Here is a 26,711-nt window from a genome sequence, read left to right as displayed (position 1 = left end):
GATGAACAATATAATTTTATCACTAATTATACCACAGTCTACCTACCTACTGTTGGAAGGTTGAGCTTAAGTAAATTTTAAGAAATATCCTTTAAAATGGAAAGGATGTTGTTTAATGAATAAGGTTAAGTTGGAGAACAAAGGCCAAAAGACTTGAGGATGAGATGTGTCCAAACACAGCAGGAGGAAGAGATCTGAGAGAAAATGAAATGCTTCAGCAGCCACAGAACAAAGTGACCATCATGTAATCAAGTGGATATGTGCACTTTATTGCTCACTTGTACATAAATCTAATGTTAACTATCAGACTCCAAATAGGAGTCCCTACCATTTCTACTTAGGATATTTTCTTGACAAATTTGTTTTTTAACCGATCATGTCCCTGTGAATTCAATTTGGTGGAATGGAACTCCGCCACCCTGTCACTACTTGGAAACCTAATTAGTATAGAACCTACAATCTAAGTGGCAAAAGTAGGGTTGATGGAAGAATCATCTCATATTATAAAAAGTTACATTCCATCCTTTTATTTGTCTCCAAATATTCATCTTTTCTGGCTTTTAAGGTCCTCAGAGAACCTGTTTTTGACACACTGGGTACCCTTCAGCTACTTTACATAATATTTCATACTCAGTGGAAACCTGTAAATTCAAACCTATCTCAATCATGTAGAAATCATTTGGAGGACTGAAGTAATGTGGCTTTTCTTTCTCTAATTTGCTGTCATCTTTTGACCACTTTAGCACTCTCCCTAAGTAAAAGCAGGGAAGGGACAAAGAATTGGAAATCCATGGTGTTCCTCCTAAGAAGCCCTGCTGATGACCTAGTGGAGAAGGGTGTTCATGTTAAGTAGACTAGAGGCCCAGTGCACAAAATCGTGTGTGGGTACAGTCCCTAGGCCTAGCCTGCAATCAGGGCCATCTCACTGCTACCCACCCTGGTTCCCCTTTCGCCATCCGGCAATGGGAACTTGATGGCCGGGGAAGGAACTGAGAGGTCAGCCATTGCTGCCTGCTCACTGGCCCTGCCCCTGCCATGGGTCACCTCTGTGTGTGGGGCAACCGGCGGGGTGGAGGCCTTGTCCTGGAGCTGCCCGCATCCCCCTCCACCCACCCCAGTTCCCGTTCGCCATCAGCGATTGGAGCCTGCAGGCTGGGGGGAGGGACCAAGAGGTTGGCCATTCCACCCACTTGCCAGTCCTCCTCCCCCCACCCCCCGGGTTCCGTTTGCCATTGGCGATCAGAGCCTGCCAGCCAAGGAAAGGGACCGAGAGGTGGTCAGTGACTGGTTGAGCAGTCGTTCTGGTCATTCTGCCGTTATGGTCGCTGGGCTTTTATTATATAGGATAACCCTGATTCGAGGAGTCTGAGAACTCTGTGGACTCAGGTTCTTCCAATAACCTACAACTACAAATTCCAGGTGCACTTATGAATTGTGCATGAGGGAAACAACTCCACTTCCACAATTATTACATATACAGCTATAGTCAAGAATTTTTTTATTGTAAACTGTAGTGATAGCATGTAGGGGTGTGTAAGAAAGGAGGAAAGAGACCAGCAGAAGGACACTTGAGAATCAAAGACAGCTTACCGGAGCATCAGCAGCCAGGAAGAACACATTCCTGGGGTTCAGTGTTATCTCCTCTCTGCCAATAAACTTAGGACAAAAAATATCCCTCACACCAAAAAAACAGAAGATAAAATGTGTAGCTGCTTACTGTAGACAACTGATGTCAAGGGAACAGGATCACAATGTTCTCAGTTTGACTTCACGATTATTAGGCCAGACAGAATTACACCTGTATATCTTACCTAATAATATACAAACATGTAAATTAACCGTCCCTCCGCTACAGTCACCAGCCAATCAGGAGAGTATGCAAATTAACCCAACAAAGATGGCGGTTAATCTGCATTCGTAGGGGCGAAGCGGCGGAGTGAAGACTGAAGGCTCCGTCTGGAGCCGCAAAGAGGAGTGAAGGCCTGGGTGCCCGGTGCCAGAGGAAAACGGGTGCCGGCAGCCAGGGGAAGGGAAGGTCTATTGCACGAATCTCTTTGTGCAACGGGCCTCTAGTTAGCTTATAACAACAGGTGAAAGGGCCAAGTTCTAAGGGTAAACCAATCTTACTAACACTTATTGATCATGCTTTTGGCAACTGAATTTCTAAAAATAGATACAATGGAGAAAAGAGCAGGACTTCCACCTCCCTTGCCCTAGTCAGAGAAGTCCGGGAGGGATAATGATCGGTACCAAGGAGGCAGCTTAATAACTGGAGGACAACTCTGGGCTTACAGGGGAAGTGAGTCTTGGCTCACAAAGGGCCTTGGCTAAGACATGCACAAGCAAAAGAACAAAAGTAGGAAAATCATTGAGGAAACAAAATTTCTGAAGCTTGAAGCTAGAAAGGGAAGGTAAGTTAGGACCACAAAAGAGAACTAGTTAACAAGTGGGTGGTCCCATTTTCCCATAGCTCTGCAAAAAGTCTGCTTTTGTGAGGCCACTGGGGAGATCTAACTGACCAAGTCCTAGACAGAGGCACAGAGGGACATTTCACCATCACAACACTATAGCACTCAGTCACATTCAACATCAAAAGACAGTCTACTCATCAAAAGTCCTATCTATAGACACAAGCTTTTAAATTCATGACCCTATAATGTATAAACAAAAAACATGTAGGAAAGGAGGCCATTAGGATTAGGAGAAATAATAAGACTAAGTAGAAAAATCTGGTATTTAAGAAAGAAATGGGATTCCTAGGAAGATGGCGGCGGTATAGGCAGACGCGTCCCAGGTCGTGTCCCTGAGCAAATGGAGTGAGCAGCTGAAACTAGTAACATCCACCCCGAATTGGCGAAATTCCTCAGCTGGCGAGACGGTTTACATCCGGGAAGAGCAGAACTCCCCTGGAAAGGTAAAAAAACCAGGGATTTGGGCAGGAAAGTTTGCCAGACCTCTGAGCCCAGAGAGTCGGAGGGAGACCGCGTGGCAGACAGCCGCGTCCCTTGGGACAGGCAGAGCCCCTAACAGGGGAAAGGAGAACCGCGGGATTCCTGGCGCTGCCGGGGGAATTGAGAGCTGGGTCTGTGATCACAGAGGACTGAGCCTAAAGGGGGCAGCCTGAAGAGCTGACCAGACCATGCAGTCCCGGTAAGAGAAGAAGCTTACAGAAAACAAGCCTTCCCCGTTTCCGCGGCCGGCGTTTGTTTGTTTGTTTTCACTGAATCCTGTTCATGGGACATTTCGGATACAGACACTCACCTGTGCTGAAGAGAGGGAGAGTGTGCGGAGGAGTGGAATCTGGGGAGAGACTGAGGAGAGAAGGGGGGCCGGGAGAGGTGGCAGCGAATTGAGTGCTGAGACACCCCTGAGCCCACGTCTGAGGCAGCCATTCTCTCCGGAGAGTGAGACTCCTCCCCCCAGCCCCCAGGCAAGGAGCACAGCCACACCCAGATTCCACCCTGTAGGAGATCAAGGATTAAAATAACCTGATCAGTCCCTGGGAGTTAACAGGGTCTGGCCTATAGAGGGATTTTCAATCCCAGCAACAACACAGCACTGGTAACTCTTACGCAGCCAGCTCTGGGCAGTGAACTTCCACTGGACAGAGAGGCCCTGTAGCCTCAGAGGCCAACCCCAGAACACTGCCACCCAGAGGCTGACCCACAAACTGACTCTTTGCTAAACACAAAATAAGGCAGTCTGGGAAACAAATGCGGCTTGCTTTAAAATAAGGACTGTGGTTTACAACACAGAGGAACAGTGTATCGCAGGGAAACTCAACACTCTCCTGAATACCGGGCAGGTCTAAGGCGAGCCACACTGAAGAATAGAAGAACCGAAGGACCTTCACTACTGCAATATTTTTTTTTTTTCTTTTTTCACCTTTTAACTAAGAAACCAATTTTTTTTCTTTTTTTTTTTCTTCTTTTTTTTTCTTTTCCTCTTCTTCTTTTTTTTTTTCTTCTTTTTTCCATCACCTGATTTTACCCTTTTAATTACTACCTTCTTATTTTTAACCAGTATTATTACTGCTACCATTTTACCATTTTTTTTAAAGTGCCATTTTATTTTCTCTTTATTTTATTTTGGGATTAGTGTTCTCCATTCTATTTTCATCGTTATATTATTGGTTGTTTCTAGTTTGCATTTATCTCCAGGGAGCTGTTGCTGGAATTTGTTGGGATTAATGGCTGTTCTATAGGAGCATTCTCCTCATATAAAAAGTCTCTTCCCCTCTTCCACTTCATTCTCTCTTTTCGCTCTTTTTTTTTCTTTTCCTTTCTTTTCTCGCTTTTACTTTCCCCCCTCCTTTTTCCCACTTTCATTTTTGCACTCCTTTTTTTGGTCCCTAATTTTCTTTTCTTTTTTCTCTTTTCTCTTTTTCTCTTCCTTCTTCCTTATCCCCTAATTCTCTTAATTCAGGTGGTCACCTTTATTTGGGGTTATTAATATCGTGAATATATTTGTGTATAGTGCCTGGTACGTGGTGCCTTGTTGTGTTGTATTTTGTGCCTTTAAATCAACACAGCAGATCCAAGCAACAGCAACCTCCTGAGCACCACACCCTCTGCTGAGGAACAGCAGCTGTACGTGAAACCTCGCCCCACCAGCCAGAAGAGCCACCACAGCTGTGAACAGCACCCACCAGAGGAGTTGCTGCCAACTGAAGAGCAGCTGCTACCGCAACCGCCCGAAGAGGAACCGCAGACCAAGGAGTCACTGCCACCAAGGGAGCAGCCACTGAACGACTCAACGTCTAGATATGTCAGTGAGATCAAACATGGGTAGACAAAGAAACCCCCAAAGGAAAGAGAAGGAGGACTCTCCAGAAAAGCAGCTAAGTAATACAGAGGCATGCAACATGACAGAAAAAGAATTCAGAATAAGGGTCCTAGAGTGCATAAACCGGATGGAGGAAAAAATCGACAACCTCAGCAAGAAGCAAGAAGAAACAGATGAAAAAATCGATAACATATGGAAGAAGCTAGAAGAAACAGATGAAAAAATCGATAACATATGGAAGAAGCTAGAAGAAACAGATGAAAAAATCAACAACTTAAGTAAGACCCAAGAAGATATGAAGAGTGATATAGCTGCAATGAAAAACTCCATTGAAAGTATCAACAGTAGACTAGGAGAAGCGGAGGACCGAATTAGTGATTTAGAAGACAAGGAAGCAAAACACACCCAAAATGTACTGCAATTGGAGAAAAAAATGAAAAGACAGGAGGAGAGCCTAAGGGAGCTTTGGGACAACATGAAACGAAACAACATACGAATAATAGGGGTACCAGAACAACAGAAGGATGAACAAGGATTAGAAAACCTATTAGAAGAAATAATATCAGAAAACTTCCCTGAGGTGGGGAAGAAAAAAGTCACACAAGCCCAGAGAGTCCCAAACAAGGTGAACCCAAAAAGACCCACACCAAGACACATCATAATTACCATGGCAAATGTTCAGGACAAAGAGAGAATCTTACAGGCTGCAAGAGAGAGACGGAAAGTTACATACAAGGGATCTCCCATTAGATTGTCAAATGATTTCTCAACAGAAACACATCAGGCCAGAAAAGAATGGACGGAAATTTACAAAGTGATGCAAAGCAAAGGACTGAATCCAAGAATACTCTATCCAGCAAGGCTATCATTCAAACTTGAAGGGGAAATAAGAAGCTTCACAGACAAAAAAAGGCTAAGGGAGTTTATCACCACCAAGCCAGCAATGCAAGGAATGCTAAAGGGACTGGTATAAAAATAAGAAATTAAAAGCTCAGAAAGAAAACAGCCACACAAAAACAGAAATGCCTACAAACAAGTACCTTTCAATAATAACTTTAAACGTAAACGGACTAAATGCTCCAAACAAAAGACATCGAGTGGCTGAATGGATAAAAAAACATGACCCATACATCTGCTGTCTACAAGAAACCCACCTCATTAGAAGGGACTCACACAGACTGAAAGTGAAAGGATGGAAAAATATCTTTCAGGCAAATGGAAAGGAAAAGAAAGCTGGGGTAGCAATACTTATATCGGACAAAATAGACCTCAAAGTGAAGGCCATAACAAGAGATAAGGAAGGCCACTTCATAATACTAAAGGGATCAATACAACAAGAAGATATAACCCTGGTAAACATATATGCACCCAATACAGGAGCACCCAAATTCATAAAAAAACTCCTGGAAGATATCAAAGGAGACATCGACAACAATACAATCATAGTAGGGGACTTTAATACACCACTGACAGCACTGGATAAGTCCTCTAGACAAATAATCAGCAAAGATACAGCAATCCTAAATGACTCACTAGATCAGATGGACTTAATAGACATCTTCAGAACACTTCACCCGAAAGCCAGGGAATATACATTCTACTCAAATGCTCATAGGACATATTCAAAAATAGACCATATATTGGGTCACAAGCAAAGTATCCCCAAATTCAAGAAAATTGAAATCATAAAAAGCGTCTTCGCAGACCACGATGGCATAATATTAGAAATAAACTACAATAAAAACAACCCAAAATACTCAAACACCTGGAAGCTGAATAGCATGCTATTAAATATTGATTGGGTTACCAATGAAATCAAAGAAGAAATTCGAAACATCCTGGAAACTAATGACAATGAAAACACAACAATCCAAAACCTATGGGACACAATGAAAGCAGTCCTGAGAGGGAAGTTTATAGCTCTACAGGCCTATCTCAAAAAACAAGAAAAAATGGTAGTAAATCATCTAACTCTACAACTCAAAGAATTAGAAAGAGAGCAACAAGAAAACCCCAGAGTGAGCAGAAGGAAGGAGATAATAAAGATTAGAGCAGAAATAAATGACATAGAGACCAAAAAAACAATACAGAAAATCAATGAAACCAAGAGCTGGTTCTTTGAAAGGATAAACAAGATTGACAAACCTCTAGCCAGACTCACCAAGAAGCAAAGAGAGAGGACCCAAATAAACAAAATCAGAAACGATAGAGGCGAAATAACAACAGACCCCACAGAAATACAAATGATTGTTAAAAAATACTATGGACAGCTCTACTCCAACAAACTAGACAACCTGGAGGAAATGGACAAATTCCTAGAAAAATACAACATTCCAAAACTCAATCAGGAAGAATCTAAAAATCTCAACAGGCCAATAACTATGGAAGAAATTGAAGCAGTCATCAAAAAGCTTCCAGCAAACAAAAGCCCAGGACCAGACGGCTTCACAGGGGAGTTTTACCAAACATTCAAGGAAGAACTAAAACCTATCCTCCTCAGACTACTACAAAAAATTCAAGAGAAAGGAACACTTCCAAGCTCATTCTATGAAGCCAGCATCACCCTAATACCAAAACCAGGTAAAGACAACACAATGAAAGAGAATTACAGGCCAATATCCCTCATGAACATAGATGCCAAAATCCTCAACAAAATCTTAGCAAATCGGATCCAGCAGTACATCAGAAAGATCATACACCATGACCAAGTAGGATTTATCCCAGGGATGCAAGGATGGTACAATATCCGCAAATCAATAAACGTGATACATCACATAAACAAATTGAAAGAAAAAAACCACATGGTCATATCAATTGATGCAGAAAAAGCATTTGACAAAATTCAACACCCATTTTTGATAAAAGCTCTCAGCAAGGTGGGAGTAGAAGGATCATACCTCAACATAATAAAAGCCATATATGACAGGCCCACAGCCAACATCATACTCAATGGACAAAAACTAACACCATTTCCCCTAAGAACAGGAACAAGACAGGGATGCCCCCTCTCACCACTCCTGTTCAACATAGTACTGGAAGTGTTAGCCATTGCAATTCGGCAAGAAGAAGAAATAAAAGGCATCCAAATTGGAAAAGAGGAAGTAAAACTGTCCTTATTTGCAGACGACATGATATTATACATACAAAACCCTAGAGACTCCATCAAAAAGCTACTGGACTTAATACATGAATTTGGCAATGTAGCAGGATACAAAATTAACCCCAAGAAATCCGAGGCATTTCTATACACCAATAGTGAACTTTCAGAAAGAGAGATTATAAAAACAATCCCGTTTATCATCGCACCAAAAAAATTAAGCTACCTAGGAATAAACTTAACTAAAGAGGTAAAAGACCTCTACTCAGAAAACTACAGGACGTTGAAAAAAGATATAGAGGAAGACATAAACAGATGGAAGAACATACCGTGTTCATGGATTGGTAGAATCAACATCATTAAAATGTCCATACTACCCAAAGCAATCTATAAATTCAACGCACTTCCCATTAAAATACCAACGGCATACTTCAGAGATCTAGAACGAACTCTCCAAAAATTCATCTGGAATAAAAAAAGACCTCGAATAGCTGCAGCAATCCTGAAAAAGACCAAAGTAGGTGGGATCTCAATACCAGATATCAAGATGTATTACAAAGCCACTGTTCTCAAAACTGCCTGGTACTGGCACAAGAATAGGCATATAGATCAATGGAATAGAATAGAGAGCCCAGAAATCGGCCCGAACCAATATGCTCAATTAATATTTGACAAAGGAGGCAAGAACATACAATGGAGCCAAGATAGTCTCTTCAATAAATGGTGCTGGGAAAATTGGACAGATATATGCAAGAAAATGAAACTAGACCACCAACTTACACCATACACAAAAATAAACTCAAAATGGATAAAGGACTTAAATGTACGACAGGAAACTATAAAAATTCTAGAAGAATCCAAAGGCAACAAAATCTCAGACATATGCCGAAGCAATTTCTTCACTGATACAGCTCCTAGGGCACTTGAAACTAAAGAGAACATGAACAAATGGGACTACATCAAAATAAAAAGCTTCTGCACAGCAAAAGAAACCATCAACAAAACAACGAGAAAACCCACTGTGTGGGAAAACATATTTGCCAATGTCATATCCGATAAGGGCCTAATCTCCAAAATTTATAGGGAACTCATACAACTTAACAAAAGGAAGATAAACAATCCAATCAAAAAATGGGCAAAGGACCTAAATAGACACCTTTCAAAAGAGGACATTCAGAAAGCCAAGAGACATATGAAAACATGCTCAAAGTCACTAATCATCCGAGAGATGCAAATCAAAACAACAATGAGGTACCATCTCACACCTGTCAGACTGGCTATCATCAACAAATCAACAAACGACAAGTGCTGGAGAGGATGTGGAGAAAAAGGAACACTTGTGCACTGCTGGTGGGAATGCAGACTGGTGCAGCCACTATGGAAGACAGTATGGAGTTTCCTTAAAAAACTGAAAATGGAACTCCCATTTGACCCTGTGATCCCACTTCTAGGAATATATCCCAAGAAACCAGAAACACCAATCAGAAAGGATATATGCACCCCTATGTTCATAGCAGCACAATTCACCATAGCTAAGATCTGGAAACAGCCTAAGTGCCCATCAGTAGATGAATGGATTAGAAAACTGTGGTACATCTACACGATGGAATACTATGCTGCTCTAAAAAGGAAGGAACTCTTACCATTTGCAACGTCATGGATGGAACTGGAGAGCATTATGCTAAGTGAAATAAGCCAGTCAATGAAGGAAAAATACCACATGATCTCACTCATTCATGGATAATAGAGACCATTATAAACTTTTGAACAATAATAGATACAGAGGCAGAGCTGCCTCAAACAGATTGTCAAACTGCAGCAGGAAGGCCGGGGAGGGTTGCGGGGCAGGAGGTAGGGGGGTAAGAGATCAACTAAAGGACTTGTATGCATGCATAGAAGCATAACCAGTGGACATAAGACATTGGGGGATAGGGGAGGCTAGGGGACTGTCTAGGGCGGGGGGATAAAATGGACACATATGTAATACCCTTTGTAATACTTTAAGCAATTAAAAAAAAAAAAAAAAAAAAAAAAAAAAAAAAAAAGAAAGAAATGGGTTTGAATCCTTGTGTGATTTGGGGGGAAGTTCATCTCCTCCAGTTTTACAGTTTTTCCATCTGTAAAGAGGAGATAATAGTACCCATTTGTAACCTATGTGCCATCTAGAGGTCACTGCCCTTATTTTCATACATCTGCTTCAAATGCCCAATTCCATGGCCTCAGGGAAACATGTTTTCCTCAATGTGAACATTCTGAGGAGTTTACTTACTCATGAGCTCTTCAGACTCTGGCCTTCTGTGCTCTGAGGTGCTTTCTCTGCTCTGCCTGAAATAATTCAAGACCCAAAACTCTGCCTCTTCACCAGAGCACTGAAGCCAAGTATTCTGATTTTACTGACTCTGAGGATCTGCAGTCATAAGTTGGGAATGTATTACAGAACTCTGTGCTCTTACCTAATTCCTTCACTTCCTCTCCCTCTTAGCTTTTATACTTTTCTCCTCCCCCTCTCCTGACTAAACTCCAGTTTGTCTACTTCTATGATGCTAGTAGCTTCCCCCTCCTCTGAACCCCAGTACTGGTTAACAACCAAGCCTTGGACAGAGTCTATTTCTACCCTAAGCACTTATCAAAGTAGTTTCCCAATTAAAACAATGGAAGAATTTTCAGCAAATTCTGGCACCAGCTGTTAAAGCTCTCACATTTTCTCCACTTGCTCATGTGACCGTGGGACTGCTCTGTGGGGTAGGTAACTAAGACAAAAATATAACAAGGTGGGTGCACAATGCTTGAACATAGTAGACACTAGTGGCTACCTTCATAATGGTGATGATTCTGGACTCAGCCCCCTGAAGAGACCATGTCTACATCAACCAGGGAGGCCAATCACTTCCACAGGGAGGACCCTTGACTTTGGCCAAAGTAACTGACAACATACAAGCAAAAGCTAAGAAGGCCATGACCTTTCATCAAAAACATAAAATCTTCTTCGATCTCAAAACATAAAACATCCATGACCCACCTAAAAGAATTAACATGGTAACAGAGCTGTTCTTCCTTGGGTAATTCTCAGAGGTCTGGCCTTTGGTGTTGCTGCCAACAAACTTTGGCCTGGTGGATTACATGCTCTCTCTGAGGCTTAGCTGGTTATGACTGCTGCTGGGCAACAGCACAGCATGTCCAGGCATCTTGCTAGGATTCTCAAACTCGAAGAACTAAGGCATCCTACACCTATGCCTGCCACTATAGATGATTAAACTAAAATGGTGTAGTGTTCTAGGCAATTCTCCCCCTAAAACACCAAGAAGTGAGAAGAGAAAGTTCTATGCATGCATTAACACTCACACACAGAGGGTGGCTCACAGACAGGCCTGTCCCTGGGCAGCACTGATGACTACTACTGTGTACACAAAGCTGCAGGACTACAAGTGCTAGCTGCCACTCTTTAAAAGGCAAGGGTGGGGAACATCCACCCGCGGGCCATATAAGGCCCAAAAAATCATTTGTCTGGGCCTACCAAGGCATTAGGGGTGCATTAATTAAATGTTTGACCAGATATAGCAGGCTAATTTTTAAGCTGATAATTTTGTATGGCCTTTGTTATAAATATCCACATGGACCTTGGCAGAAAAAGTTTCCCCACCCTTGCATTAAGGGGTGAGAGAACAGGAATATAAACGCATTTCCCAAGTAGTATGTGAATGTCAGTTTAAGACTCTCTATTCATTCTGGAAGACATTTTAATACTAACCCAAGCCTAAATGAAATTCTAGGTTATATATGATAAGAAAACTGTGAGAATGTAGCCATTTTCAGAAGTATTGAATCAAAGGGCAGCAGCAAGGTCTTTCTGGGTTGCAAAGGGGCTCCAATCCTTAAGACTAGACTAAGAATGTGTATCCCAGAAAATAGGAAGATATGACACAAAGTTGTTTTATTCTAAGCTCATTCACAGTCACCCAAAGAAGTTCAATGAAGTGGAACTAAAAACTCCAAGGTTCTCGCCCAGTTTTCTTAACAAATTAGTCCTCTGTTTGGGCAGACCTGTACTGAGTTTATCTTCATTGCTCATAATGTCTCAATGTGATCACTAATAAGGGACAACACAAAGACCCACAAGAAAGAAAACTGCTATATATAGAGGTTATAACATTATTACAAAAGGCTACACTTCTTAATCTCGATTTTAAATCCATTAACTCAATTGAACACCTTCCCTAAATGCAGAGCCAGTGGCATATCACTCACCTTCCTCAAAGCTGGCATTCTTCTGTCTCACCAGAACACGGAAGTTTTCAGCAGGATTCACACTTCCGACCTAGAATACACCCACAGAAAATAACCCTGCAGATCACCCGAGCCAAGACAAGATCTTGGCTTGATGTTGGAAGTGTCCTCTTATAGAATAAAACCAAAGCCAGAGTGAAGGCCCTTCCTAGTCATTTCCAGGGTTCTGTTCAAAGCTAGCAGATACAGCTGCCGACTGTACTTTCACTTACCTCCCTTTGTGCAAGCTGACTTCTTTCCAGAGGGATCAGAAGTGTTACTACCAAGTGACTAGCCAGCCCAGCTTGAAGGCTTTATGTGGCAAACTGCCTGTGCATCCTGATACGCAACCAATTAGGAAGGGAGGATTCTGCAGTGTGGGGCCAGTTCCAAAAATATCTGTCCTACAAAGATGGCGTGAAAAATAACAGCCTGATGCTTGACTCTCTGAACTTCCCCTTTTCGGGGGACTGCTGCTGACCCTTTGGCACTGAAGTTTTGGTAGAATATATAAACGTGCCCAAACTGAAGATGTCACCCAATAGTACAAGCAGATCGTGTATCAAGGTTTACTGCAGTGCTAGTTTCAAAGATGGAAATCTCTGCCACACTATATGGCACTTTCTGATCATACTTATGTCTTTAATCTTCCGGTCCCAACCTAAACAGGGCCTAAGTATCATTCAGCTCAAAGGAAGACGACAACGGGGCTCTATTATGGCTGGTAGACTTCGGCACAAAACATACTAAAGTTTCCAATTTGCTCTGGTAAAGCAGTCAGAAAAGTTCTCCGAGCAAATAAGGTCATAATTTTTTTTCCTTCACTATAAAACATTGAAATAAAACCCAAATCATTTTTCAGACATTCAGTTTTTTGAGAGCATTTCTTTTTGAAGAAGGGAAAAGGCATGCCCTAGTGCTAACTGACCTTCCCAGTGCACTTGGCTAGTAAGGGACAATTTTTAAGACCCATTGATTCAAACTAATGACACTTCAAATAAGGCAATTATCTTTAAGTTCCAAAAACCCTTCCATTAAATAAAGATCTCAGGTGTCGAAGGATTTTTGGTTTGGAGAAATCCTAAACTTGTGAAACCTGTTCTGAAGTTGTATATCAGAAAGAAGAGTTACACTCAAATTTTATGTACTTGGAGATTAAGACTTGTATCATCAACCCCTATCATTTTGACTAAACAGAAAGCTGCAAAGTGAAGTCAACAACGACAAAAAATCTCTACAAAAAGTACTCCCACAGCAATGTTCCATGCTCTGTGTATTTTATAGTGCTCTGTGCACTGTGTATCATACAGATCATTCTATAACCAATTCACTGACAGTAATTACTTCCAGGAAGAAGTATGGGATGCGCCTGCGTGGCTTATATGTTGGAAGGACTAACAGACACTGATGCAGTCTCCCCCAGCCCGTCTCCCTGCAATGGGGAGAGCACGCTGGAAAAGTTCTGCTCACCTTGGTGACTGTGCCTTCAGCCAGGCTGGAGAGACTAAAGTGGGCTTCTTCCTCTGTCTTCAGTTTTTTAGAGTTAGGTCCCTCCTCATGCCTGTAAAAAAAATAAATGGGGTTTCCCCTTAAAACAAAGCAAACAATACAAAACCCAGAACTACTGATGTGAAAAGTACGACTTTATTTTTCAAGTGTCAAAAATAAACAGCCGCACTTGGTCTTCCTTTACAAAGAGCCTGACTCGCTTTTCCAAACTCAGAGCTTCCGGCCTGACCCTGACCTGAGCAGCCCTGGCTGCTTCACAGCATAGAGGTCACAGTCAGCAGTTGCATCACAAAGCCCTCTCACAGATGCAACTGCAAGCACAGGTCATGGAAACGGAACATTTCAGTAAGAAACCCATTGCTCTTCAGATACTATTCGCTGGTTTCCATCTCAGAACTGACAGCTATTAGCTTTCCATGTGCATAGAAGACTTGTGTCTTCTTCATCATGTACGTGAGAGCTTTAGAAACTTCCTCTTACAGCTTCAAAGCTTACAAGGTAACCCTTGATCAAATATGCAAGAGCTAGTTCTTAGAGAAGTCAAGCTATAAAAAAACCTAATTCTGTGTTGGACAGTATGCTAACAGAGTCCAATAGCATCTGTGTCGTGAGGGAAAGATGACTCCAAGGAAGTGTATCAAACATCTTGCTTCAAGCAACATTCTGGCTTTAACAGCCTGTCTAGAAGTCAGGAAAGGTCAAGTTAATTGCAAAGGAAAATCAAATCAAATCCAAAGGCTCTGCCCATAATCTCCCTTAAGCTACTGAACACTGAGATATGAAGATTTTCCTCCCAGACAAATAATCAATCCAGGGCAAAAGCAGCTGTCAAGAAGTGGCTGAATGAGAAGGGAAATTACTAGGATCTAGTATTTCTAAATGTGATGTGTTTTTGTTCAAAAGCCCAACCTTCAGACAATGAGGCATGAAGAAGAGGTTATCCTAAAATTAAAGCAAAGAATAATAAGGCATGAGCTGGCTTATTCAATGCTGTTTCAATAATGAATCTCCTCTTACAGCTAGATGAAGGACTACAGTAATCAGAGCCTTACAAAAACATGAATTAAAAGTTTTAGTACTTGACATCTTTCCCATTCACCACTTGCCTTTTTCCCTTTGAGAAGCAAAAAGAAAAAAAAAAAAGAAGAAGAAAAAGAAAAAAGAAAAAATAGAAGACAGAAGGATGGGGCCCAGGAATCATTAAAAGAGGTGAATCATCCTGAGTTCTTTCCTTCAAATAGAACAGAAGCTGAGCACACAAAGCCTTGATGGCAAAAATGGAGGAAAATGCATAAACCCAAAGCAGCATGAAACTCCCCCAGAATCTGAGTCCATTCAAAAAACCTCACAGTCATCTCAGTTCAACTTGGCCAGGTATTCCTGTGAGACAGACAACTTGGTACTGCTCATGGTACTGCTGAAGATTTGGAAGCCAAAGAGCTAGATTTTAGTCTCTGTTTCAACACTCCCTCGCCCTGAAATTTTATTTCTTAAAAATATTGATTTCATATTAATCCCAGTATATCTAGAGTTTAGACTCTAGTAAGCTACTAGACTCTCTGATCTTCAGTTTGCTCCTCAGGAAAACACTATGGTAAAAAGTACCATGAGTATACAACTATGTACCTATTCTCTTCCAAAGATACAAATTAACTTATAAGATGGCATTAAGAACCATTAAATATGCAAAGCACTGTGCTAAGTTCTGTGAGAATACAAGTTTGAATCACATAAGAGAATTTCTTAAACCTTCCAAGATAAGATTCTTGGGAAAGAAGGATAAGAAGATATAAATTTTAGTTCTTCAGAACTGAGCAGGTAAAGGCAGGCCCAGGAATAAGCAGAAAGTAGTGAAATTTTAATATGATTAATATTCTCAATATTAAATCATTTAATAGCATTATTAGGAATTCTACATATATTGAAGTCAGACTGTCTATTTGAAGTGGGAAAGGGCAATGACTCTCATCCCCCAATTACTTATGAAGGAGCAGAGCCCTGGGAGGTAGAAATTATCCATGCAGGATCACAGTAGACATACAAATCTTAGGAGCTGCTGTATTTGGATGTTGGGACCATAGGTAATTCATTGTTCTTTCTCCTCTTCTCATTTTCTTTTATAAATATGTATAAATTTTGTAATTTATTTATTTAGCCAAACATTTACCTAATACAATGTGTTAGCCACTAAAACTAAGCAGAGCTTTAGATATTAAATATACAAAAATTAATATGCAATCAAAATCTTTAAGAAGTTCAGTGAAATAAAAAAGATAAATATATAAACAGGCAATTAACAAAGCATTGTGGCAAGCAGCACATCCCTGTGAGAGGAAGTCGCTGTGTTGGACTGGGGCATGAGGAGCATGCTGGGAAGTAGTGAGAGATGAGGACAGAAAACATCTAAATTATAGACTCAGCAACTGTGAAGAAATACACTGGTTCTCTAAGTAGCTGGATTATGGATAAACTAGAGGCCTGATGCATGAAATTTATGCACGGGGGGGGGGGGGGGGGGGGGATGTGTGTCCCTCAGCCTAGCCTGCACCCTCTCCAATCTGGGACCCCTCAGGGGATGTCCAACTGCCCATTAAGGCCCGATCCCACAGAGCAGTTGGACATCCCTCTCACAATCCAGGACTGCTGGCTCCCAACTGCTCGCCGGCCTGCCAGCCTGATTGCCCCTAACCACTCCCCTGCCAGCCTGATCGATGCCAACTGCTCCTTTGCTGGCCCGGTTGCCCCTAACTGCCCTCCCCTGCCAGCCTAGTCGCCCCTAACTGCCCTCCCCTGCTGGCCTGATCGCTCACAACTGCCATCCCCTGCAGGCCATCTTGTAGCAGCCATCTTGTGTCCACATGGGGGCAGACATCTTGTGTGTTCGGGTGATGGTCAATTTGCATACTACCTTTCTATAATATAGGATACTTCTTTTATTTCTGCCTATCTGAGTTTTCTCATTTGTATAACAGTTCGATCTTAAGCTAAAGTAATGAAAAGCCATTAAAGCAAAGGTTTTTAATCAGGGGTCGAAGGATGGCATCAAGGAATGTGTAAATGCCCTGAAAATCTACGCAAAACTTAGTATGTTAGGGAATGTTTCTGGGGAGAGGGTATCAGGACTTAATTGACATCTTCACAACATTTCACCCCAAAGCCACAGAATATACATTTTTCTCAAGTGCACACAGGACATCTTCAAAGATAAACCACATATTGGGTCACAGGCAAAGTCTCTCCAAATTCAAGAAGATAGAAATAATATCAAACATCTTCTCAGATAAGGGCATAATATTAGAAATAAACTACAATGAAAACAATAAAAAAAAATTCAAACACTTGGAAGCTAAATAGCATGCTATTAAACAATGATTGGGTTACCAAAGAGATCAAAGAAGAAATTAAAAACATCCTGGAAACGAATGACAATGAAAACACAACAATCTAAAATCTATGGGACACAATGAAAGCAGTCCTGAGAGGGAAGTTTATAGCTCTACAGGCCTACCTCAAAAAAAAAAAAAAAAAAAGTAGTAAGTCATCTAACTCTACAACTCAAAGTATTAGAAAGAGAGCAACAAGAAAAGCCCAGAGTGAGCAGAAGGAAGGAGATAATAAAGATCAGAGCAGAAATAAATAACATAGAAACCAAAAAAACCAAACCAAACCAAAAAAACCCAATACAAAAGATCAATGACACCATGAGCTGGTTCTTTGAAAGGATAAACAAGATTGATAAACCTCTAGCCAGGATCACAGTAGACATACAAAGCATCTTTTGGAAGCTTCTGGCTCACCAAGAAGCAAAGAGAGGACCCAAATAAACAAAACCAGAAATGAAAGAGGCAAAATAACAACAGACCCCACAGAAATACAAAGGATTGTTAAAAAATACTATTAACAACTCTATTCCAACAAACTAGCCCAGTGGTCAGCAAACTGTGGCTCACCAGCTGCAGTTTGCCAACTACTGAACTAGACAACCTAGAGGAAATGGACATACTCCTAGAAAAAGACAACCTTCCAAAACTCAATCAGGAAGAATCTAAAAATCTCAATAGGCCTATAACTATGGAGGAAATTGAAGCAGTCATCAAAAAGCTTCCAGCAAACAAAAGCCTGGAGCCAAAGATGGCCTCACAGGGGAGTTTTACCAAACATTCAAAGAAGAACTAAAACCTATCCTCCTCAGACTATTCCAAAAAATCCAAGAGGAAGGAACACTTCCAAGATCATTCTATGAAGCCAGCATCACCCTAATACCAAATCCAGATAAAGACAACACAATGAAAGAGAATTACAGGCCAATATCCCTCATGGACATAGATGCCAAAATCCTCAATAAAATTCTAGCAAATCGAATCCAACATTATATCAGAAAGATCATACACCATGACCAAGTAGGATTTATCCCCGGGATGCAAGTATGGTACAATATTCGCAAATCAATAAATGTGATACATCACATAAACAAATTGAGAGATAAAAATCACAGTCATATCAATTGATGCAGAAAAAGCATTTGACAAAATCCAACACCCTTTCTTGATAAAACCCCCAGCAAATGGGAATAGAGAGATCATACTTCAACATAATAAAAGCCTTATATGACAAACCTACAGCCAACATCATACTCAATGGGCAAAAGTAAGCCATTTCACCTAAGAACAGGAACGAGACAGGGATGCCCACTTTCACCACTCCTGTTTGACATAGTACTGGAAGTGCTAGCCATAGCAATTAGGCAAGAAGAAGAAGAAATAAAAGTTATCCAAATTGGAAAAGAAGATGTAAAACTGTCATTATTAGCAGATGACATGATGCTGTACATAGAAAACCATAAGGACTCTATCAAAAAATTATTAGACTTAATAAATGAATTCGGCAATGAAGCAGAATACAAAATTAATGCCAAGAAATTTTTATACACCAATAGTGAACTTACAGAAAGAGAGATTATAAAAAAAAATCCCATTTACCACCGCACCAAAATAATTAAGATACCTAGGAATAAACTTAACTAAGAAGGTAAAAGACCTGTACTCGGAAAACTACAGGACACTGGAAAAAGAGATAGGGGATAACATAAACAGATGGAAGAACATACTATGTTCATGGATTGGTAGAATCAACATCATTAAAATGTCCATACTACCCAAAGCAATCTATAAATTCAACGCACTTCCCATTAAAATACCAACGGCATATTTCACAGACCTAAAAGGAGCTTTCCAAAAATTCATCTGGAATAAAAAAAGATTCCGAGTAGCTGCAGCAATCTTGAGAAAGAAGGACAAAGTAGGAGGGATCTCAATACCAGATATCAAGCTGTTTTACAAAGCCACTGTTCTCAAAACTGCCTGGTACTGGCACAAGAACAGACATATAGATCAATGGAATAGAACAGAGAACCCAGAAATCGACCCAAACCACTATGCTCAATTAATATTTGACAAAGGAGGCAAGAACATACAATGGAGTCAAGACAGTCTCTTCAATAAATGTTGTTGGGAAAATTGAACAGATACATGTAAAAAAATGAAACTAGATCACCAACTTACACCATACACAAAAATAAACTCAAAATGGATAAAGGATTTAAACATAAGATGGGAAACCATAAAAATATTAGAGGAATCCACAGGCAGCAAAATCTCAAAACATATGCCAAAGCAGTATCTTCATCGATACAGCTCCTAGGGCAATGGAAACTAAAAGAAAATAAACAAATGGGACTACATCAAAATAAAAACCTCCTGTAGAGCAGAAGGAACCATCAACAAAACAACAAGGAAGCCCACTGCATGGGAGAACATATTTGCCAATGTTATCTCCAATAAGGGTTTAATCTCCAACATTTTCAGGGAACTCATACAACTTAACAAAAGAAAGATAAACAACCCAATCAAAAAATGGGCAACAAACCTAAATAGATACTTTTTGAAAGAGGACATACAGAAGGCCGAAAGACATATGAAAACATGCTCAAAGTCACTAATCATCCGAGAGATACAAATCAAAACAAGAATGCGGTACCATCTCACACCTGTCAGAAAGGCTATCATCAACAAATCAACAAACGACAAGTGCTGGAGAGGATACGGAGAAAAAGGAATCCTCGTGCACTGCTGGTGGGAATGCAGACTGGTGCAGCCACTATGAAGAACAGTATGGAGTTTCCTCAAAAAACTAAAAATGGAACTTCCATTTGACCCAGTGATCCCACTTCTAGGAATATATCCCAAGAAACTGGAAACACCAATCAGAAAGGATATATGCACCCCTATGTTCATAGCAGCACAATTTACCATACCTAAGATTTGGAAACAGCCTCAATGTCCATCAGCAGATGAGTGGATTAAAAAACAGAGGTACATCTACACAATGGAATACTATGCTGTGGTAAAAAAAGAAGGAACTCTTGCCTTTTGCAACAGCATGGATGGAACTGGAGAGCATTATGCTAAGTGAAATAAGCCAGTCAGAGAAAGATAAACATCACATGATCTCACTCATTTGTAGAATATAATGAACAACATAAACTGATGAACTAAAACATATCCAGAGACAGAGAAGCATCGATCAGACTGTCAAACCTCAGAGGGAAGGTGGGGGGGGGGGGGGGGGCGAAGGGGGGAAAGATCAACCAAAAGGCTTGTATGCATGCACATAAGCTAACCAATGGACACAGACACTAGGGGGGTGAGGGCATGAGTACTGGGGGGGGGGGGTTGGGGAGCAATGGGGGGAAAAGGACACATATGTAATACCTTAATCAATAAAGAAAAAAAATAAAGTATCTCAGTTAAACTTCACAACAACCCTATGTGTTAATTATTGTTACTGTCTTTTACAAATGAGCAAACCAAGGTTCAAAAGCTTCTGACCTTGTCTAAAGCACAATTAGTAAAGGGTCCACAACTAGTCCTCAACTCTTAGTAACCACTCTCCTATGCAGCCTCCTGAAAGGCAGGTGTCTGTTATGGCCACTTGACACAGAACCACTTGCCAACTTTAACTGCTATTAAAGGGAAATGCTTGGGTCTGATCCAAATGTATCCGATTCCAAAATCAATGCGATTAGCCACTATACTAACCTAAAGTGAAAGGAGTGGGTTTGAGGTAAATCTAATACATCTTGGTAAACCAACTAGATATGGAAAGTAGAAAAGTGATGGCTTCCTGGAAATAGGTGTCATTAACTAAAATAGAGAATAAAAAATAGCATGAAATGAGGTTTAAAAGGAGCATGGAAGAAAAAAGACGATGAAGTCATTTGTGGACACATTAAAGTTGAAGTAATGACAGACACTTAAGGTATAGTGGCTAGGCAGGAAATATGTCAGGATGGACAGATACTTAGTAGTGTTTGAAGGCGTGCATGTGAAATAACCAAAGGCCCTAGAACACGTATTATGAAGGCAACGTGGCACAATGGGTAAGAGTGCAAGCTCTGGAGCTGGACTGCCTGCATTTATTTTATTTTTATTTATTTTTTAAATATATTTTTATTGATTTCAGAGAGGAAGAGAGAAGGTGAGAGAGACAGAAACATCAATGATGAGAGAGAATCATTGATTGGCTACCTCCTGCACGCCCCCTACTGGAGATCGAGCCCCCTACCCTGGGTATGTGCCCTTGACTAGAATGGAACCTGGGACCCTTTGGTCTGCAGTCTGATGCTCTATCCACTGAGCCAAATCAGCTAGAGTTGGACTGCTTGCATTTAAATCCTCACACCAACATGTAGTCAGCTGTGATCTTGGGCAAGTTTCTTGTCTTCTCTCAGGTCTAGTATCCCCAGCTCTGAGATGGGGGTTATAAAAGAACCTACTTCAGAGGATGGCCCAAAGGATCTAAAAAGGTAATACATGTCAAGCAAAGCATTCAACACATGCCTGTGTCCAATAAGTGTCAGCTCTTGGTGAGGAAGAGTCCTACAGAACATCCACATTTAAGGTTGGTGGGGAAAGAAAGCAGCCCCCAGAGGAATCGAAGCAGGAGCCGTCAAAGATTTAGACAGAAGCACCCGGAGAAGCTGAAGTTAAGGAAGATATATGAGTTCCGAGGCAAAGAATAACTGACAATGTCAAGTGCTGCGAAGAGGCGAAGAAAGAGAGGGCTGCTGAGCTAAAGTACATGTAAGCAGTTGGTGTCTTTTGGAAGAACAGTTTCAGGAAAGCAGTGGGGGCAGAAAGCCGAGACAATGAGTGCCAAGTAAAGAATCAGTGTAGACTATTCTCCAATTAGCCTGGCTTATGGAAGGAAAGAAAATGATAGGTAGTAACTTGAGGAGGAAGCGAGAGATTTATTTTATTTTGTTACAGAGGAAAGAAATATAGTGTTAATGTGTAGAGGGAAAGGAGCTGGTACAAAGGGAGAAGCTGAAACTACAGAAAGAGGGAAGATATTAGGATTGGACTAAGGTACCAGATGAGACAGGAGATGACATCTCAGGAAACAGGTGAAAGGATTAACTTGGGACAGCATGATACTATTATTTTTTTGGGTTTTGACTACTACCTTCCCTTCTAAATAGTTCAAAGTGCTTATTAAATTAAATATTAATTTAAGAGATAGTATTATAATATCTGTTGAGAGGATGTTGTTTTTCGATGGAGACACTCTCATGAAGATAAAATTATTTAACCAAAATCACATAGAGTTCAAAGCTAGAATGAAGACTCGTGATTCCCAGTCCAGGGCTCTCTGTGTTGGCCTCTGACACTTCCTGAACAGACATTTGCTCACTCCCCAGTTTTTGTCCCTTGCCCCTACACAGGAAATATGTACCGTGGATACAGAGATACTGAATATACACAAAAGTATAACTGGTTGTTAGCAATTTTCTTCTCTTTGGGGAAACCACCTCCAAAGCTGATGGGTACCTTACCATAAAAATTAAGGGTTGCAAGAACCTTGCAGAAGGGGCTTAATCCTTCTTATTAAATACAGAAAGTACTCAATAAATATTTGTTAAATGCATCATTTCTGCCGTTCTTACAAACAAAGATTTCTGAAGAAAGGTAGAGAATGGGAGTGTGAGTAGGTATGTGTGAGCGAGATAATTCTCAGGCCCCAGGAGACACTAAGGCTTCCAGAAAGAGTGAGGGGTAGGATTAGCGCTGAAGGTATCATCACAGAGGGGACCAAATCACAGAACAACCTCTGGGTTTTTCTTAAAGTCAGCTAATACCAGTATACATTTTAATCAAGAGGAGAAGGGGAAATGACCCCTTTCCTTCCCACAACAGCAGAAGGTAATCAGGATCAGGAACTGGAGCCTTAACACAGACAGAGAATAGCTAATGACTTCAGTGAGGCCAAAGCAAGGCTGCCATGGGAAGAAAAGGACTTCAAATTGTAGTAACTGTTCTAAACCACTAATCTGAGGGATACAGGCAGATGAGGCTAGCAGAGAGGAAGTAAACTTCCAGTGACAGCCTTTCTATGTAGAAGAAAGCATGACAGGCTAAAGTGAAACAAAAAACTCTCCAGAATGTATCAGGAAAGCATGTGCTAGAATCTATCAATCCCATGATTATTTTTTTTTTTTCAATTCTAACACAGCCAGGGGTATTAATCTCTAAAAAGCCACAGAAAGCATAAAGCTTTCTATTCAACTTGGAAGATGATTCATTAAATTAGCAATTTACAAAACCCTGTCAAGGTTTTTGGAAATTATTCAGTACTCTTCCAATGGGGTATTTACAAATAAGCTTTACTTGTCAATAAAGATACAGCTGTGGGAAGGAAGAAAAAAAAATGTGGCTTAAGCCTAGATCTCAGAATCCAATCTAAATAAATAAACAGATCATTTTGATTTGGGAGGAAAGTCACCAATAACGAAACCTAAAACTGGTAAAAAATCAATCTATACACCCAAATGATTCTGGATAATAAAAAACAATTTCTTATGGTTTTTATTTTGTTTTGAATAGAAATTGATACAGATTCTGAAAAGAATTTGCTGAGGGAAGAAAAAACTTAATAGCTTCCTGAAAGCTTGATTTGATTTGAGAATTATATGAAAAGCATTTTGCCATTCTTACAATGCAAACACCTCACTGATGCTATAACCAAGTACATCATTAACACAGGGCCAGGTTTTTTCATTCCCCTTCTCACTTTTCCTCCAAAAATCTCACTGACATTCTCCTGATACCTAAGCTCCCAAACAAAAAACCTTATGACCTTCACCCCTCTCCTCTCATCCCCAGCACCCTACTTTAGAAAATGGTAAAATTTAGTATTAGATAATCAAAACTGTTTAGCCTTCATACATATATATATATATATATATGTGTGTGTGTGTGTGTGTGTATATATATATATATATATATATAGAGAGAGAGAGAGAGAGAGAGAGAGAGAGAGAGAGCACGCAAGAATTTGATGCTGATTAAAAAGCCAACAGCCCTGGAGGTAGCTCTCCATTCCAGGTGAATAGCAAGAATAAAATAGACCTACAATGCACAGATGAGAGAAACCAGTATTTTCAAGGCCAGGATCAAATAACCAAAAGTTTCTTCCTCCCACATCCAACCGTCAGTCCTGGAGCCCCAGTCTATGACTACCACCAATCTTATGTTGTCCAATGTGAAATGCAACCATAGCATTACTTACTTGTCTTGGAAAACATCCTGAGCAGTCAGTTGATCCTTTTTCTTGATGGCTTCAGTCAGAGGGAATAGGGTCTTTATTTTGGAGAGAGGAATCTCACAGTTAGCTGTTACCTCAGTGGGGGGATCCAGCATGTTTAGAACATGCTGCTGAACTGGGGGCAGAGGCTCCTGAGGATGCAGAGCTCTGTGCAGCAGGCACTGTGGGGAAAGTATAAGGATTTTAAAACGCAAGTAAATGGCAAAGGCCATTTGAAGTCCAGTTGTCAAAAACATCGACGAATTTTATACAAGTATTTATATTGATTACACTTAGACTACTAAAGCATTCACTGAGTCAGGCCTTACTGTTAAGCTTTACATGTCTAATTTTAGAACAAAAGTTGTTCCCCCTCCCTCATTATTTAAAGGAATTATAAGCATTAAAAAAAAAACCTCAAAAAAACAGGCACTTTCTCTCGTGCAGAAGATCCCTCAAAATTACAATGGACCCTAATATGGACCTGAGCTAGTTAAGGAGACTTTAAAAAGTGAGTTAAGAGGGAGCTGAGGGTCTCTCCATCCACAGCCCCCACCCCCTCAGAAATAGGTCCTCCACTGCTATGTGAGGAAGAGTTTGCCTGAAAAAGCTGCATGGGATCATTTTCAGTTTGGGGGTTCAGAAAAGCCTATGTCCTGCTGTCACTGAGTTAATCCAGGACTAGAATACTCCTTCCCTTCGACCCTGGCCTATGCCTCCCCTTCCTCAGCATAAGTCAGCTCTGTTTTCAACTTCCCGTTCCCTTAATCCAATCTCCACCTTCCAATTCCTTTGGCCCAAGATTCAGAAATTCATATTTCATATTTCCCTGTAAATTAGTTATTCTTTAATAGTTTCATACTATAACCTCTTTATCTGACCTTTATGCTACCTTTAATTATGAAATTTTTGACAAATGTGGCACTGGAACACTTCTTCCCTAATAGTGATTATTATAAACTTCGTTAAAACTCTACTATTTGGATATTTAAAAAAGAAGAAAAGCCTCGAAAACACATAAAAGGAAAATCGGCTTTTTATTAAGCCTTCCTGAAAAAACAACAGCCTTTCTCCAGAAAGAAATTAAAAGCACCCTAACTTGACTTCTTTCTTTCCAAAAGCTCAGAGTATTTTTCTCTTTTTGTAGATAGAAGGTGACTTTCTTCCATTAAACATGTAGAGCAACTGAGGGGATTAAAAACATTTGTTAGTGACTGGTCAATTACCCTAATTTTTCACTCAGTTCTCTTTCATTTAAAAAAAGTATGATAGGTTCATCTTTTCTTTCTCACCTGAAATAATCTCTGAAATTGAGGATTTGGGATTTTGGTGGTTGGAAATAAGTCTTCAATGGTGTCTCCCTCTTCATCTTTCTTGACCAAGCTCATGGAGTCTATCAGAGCATCGACAGCACTTAACTGTGCCTCTAAAACAAGGATAAACAAAAAAGCAGAAAGAAAAATAGACTAATTCTATTATTTTCCACTAAAACAAATGCTTTCCACTCATAGCTATTCATAGCAAATACTGGCAGGTTACACAGCCCTGGCTCTGCCAAATATAGTCTCTAGTTATGCAAATCATTTACCTTGGTTTTCTTATATGTAAAAATGAGTTATTTAGAGTAACTAGTCTCTTAGGTCCTTCCCAGTTCTACCATTCAGTGAACTTTTGACAATGGAAATCATATCAAAAGCAGGAGAGGTTAGCCCTGGCCAGTGTGGCTTAGTTGGCTGGACATTATCACATGTACCAAGAGACTGCTGTCAGGGCACATGCCCAGTTTTTGGGCTCCATCCCCAGCAGGGAGTGTGCAGGAGGCAGCTGATTAAAGTTTCTCTCTCATTGATGCTTCTCCCTCTCCCTGCCTTTCTCTAAAATCAATAAAAACATATTTTAAAAAATTTAAAAAAGCAAAAGACTTTGTTCCAGAGGAATGCCACACAAACCAGACCACAGCCACACAAAACCCAACCTGTATATGGCAATTCAAAATATTCAGAATTCAATGAATTAATATTAAAAAGAAATTAGTAATTAAAGGAGAAAAACATTTAAACAGCCCTGGGCAGTGTGGCTCAGTTGAGTGGGCATAGTCCTATGCATTAAAAGGTTGCTGGCTCAATTCCCAGCACATGTCGAGGTTGTGGGCTCAATCTCCAGTAGACGGTATGTGGGAGGCAGCCAACTGATGTTTCCCTCTCACATGGATATTACTCTCTCTTTCTCTCTAAAAATCAATACAATTTTTTAAAAAGAAAAAAAGCATTAACTTTATAAGGATTTAATATAACTTATATCACAGCTTAACAGGAAGACAACATTGGATTGGAATGAGCAGATTCCTTCACAAGCCCCCCAAGTCAGAAGGAGCCCTTTCCTCTCACAAAACTCATGGCACTAAGCACACTCCGCA

The 26,711-nt window shown here is 40.5% G+C and overlaps 1 protein-coding gene across 4 annotated transcripts in view; it reads right to left on the bottom strand.

The window, feature by feature from the left end:
- The window catches only part of XRCC5 (X-ray repair cross complementing 5), a 93,262-nt gene that overhangs the window by 39,113 nt on the left and 27,438 nt on the right, over positions 1-26,711 (bottom strand). For all 4 annotated transcript variants that reach the window (XM_036320279.1, XM_036320281.1, XM_036320282.1 and 1 more), the window contains 4 exons: positions 25,588-25,721; positions 24,281-24,477; positions 13,616-13,706; positions 12,128-12,197 (listed from right to left, as the gene is read on the bottom strand). In XM_036320279.1, coding sequence (XP_036176172.1) covers positions 12,128-12,197; positions 13,616-13,706; positions 24,281-24,477; positions 25,588-25,721 — 492 coding nt within the window. The remainder of the gene's footprint in view (positions 1-12,127; positions 12,198-13,615; positions 13,707-24,280; positions 24,478-25,587; positions 25,722-26,711) is intronic.

Source organism: Myotis myotis, unplaced genomic scaffold (genome assembly GCF_014108235.1).
Source record: "Myotis myotis isolate mMyoMyo1 unplaced genomic scaffold, mMyoMyo1.p scaffold_m19_p_8, whole genome shotgun sequence".
In the NCBI taxonomy this organism is placed as follows: domain Eukaryota; kingdom Metazoa; phylum Chordata; class Mammalia; order Chiroptera; family Vespertilionidae; genus Myotis; species Myotis myotis.
Note: the sequence above shows the minus strand (reverse complement) of the source record. Positions and strands in the feature narration are given on the sequence as shown.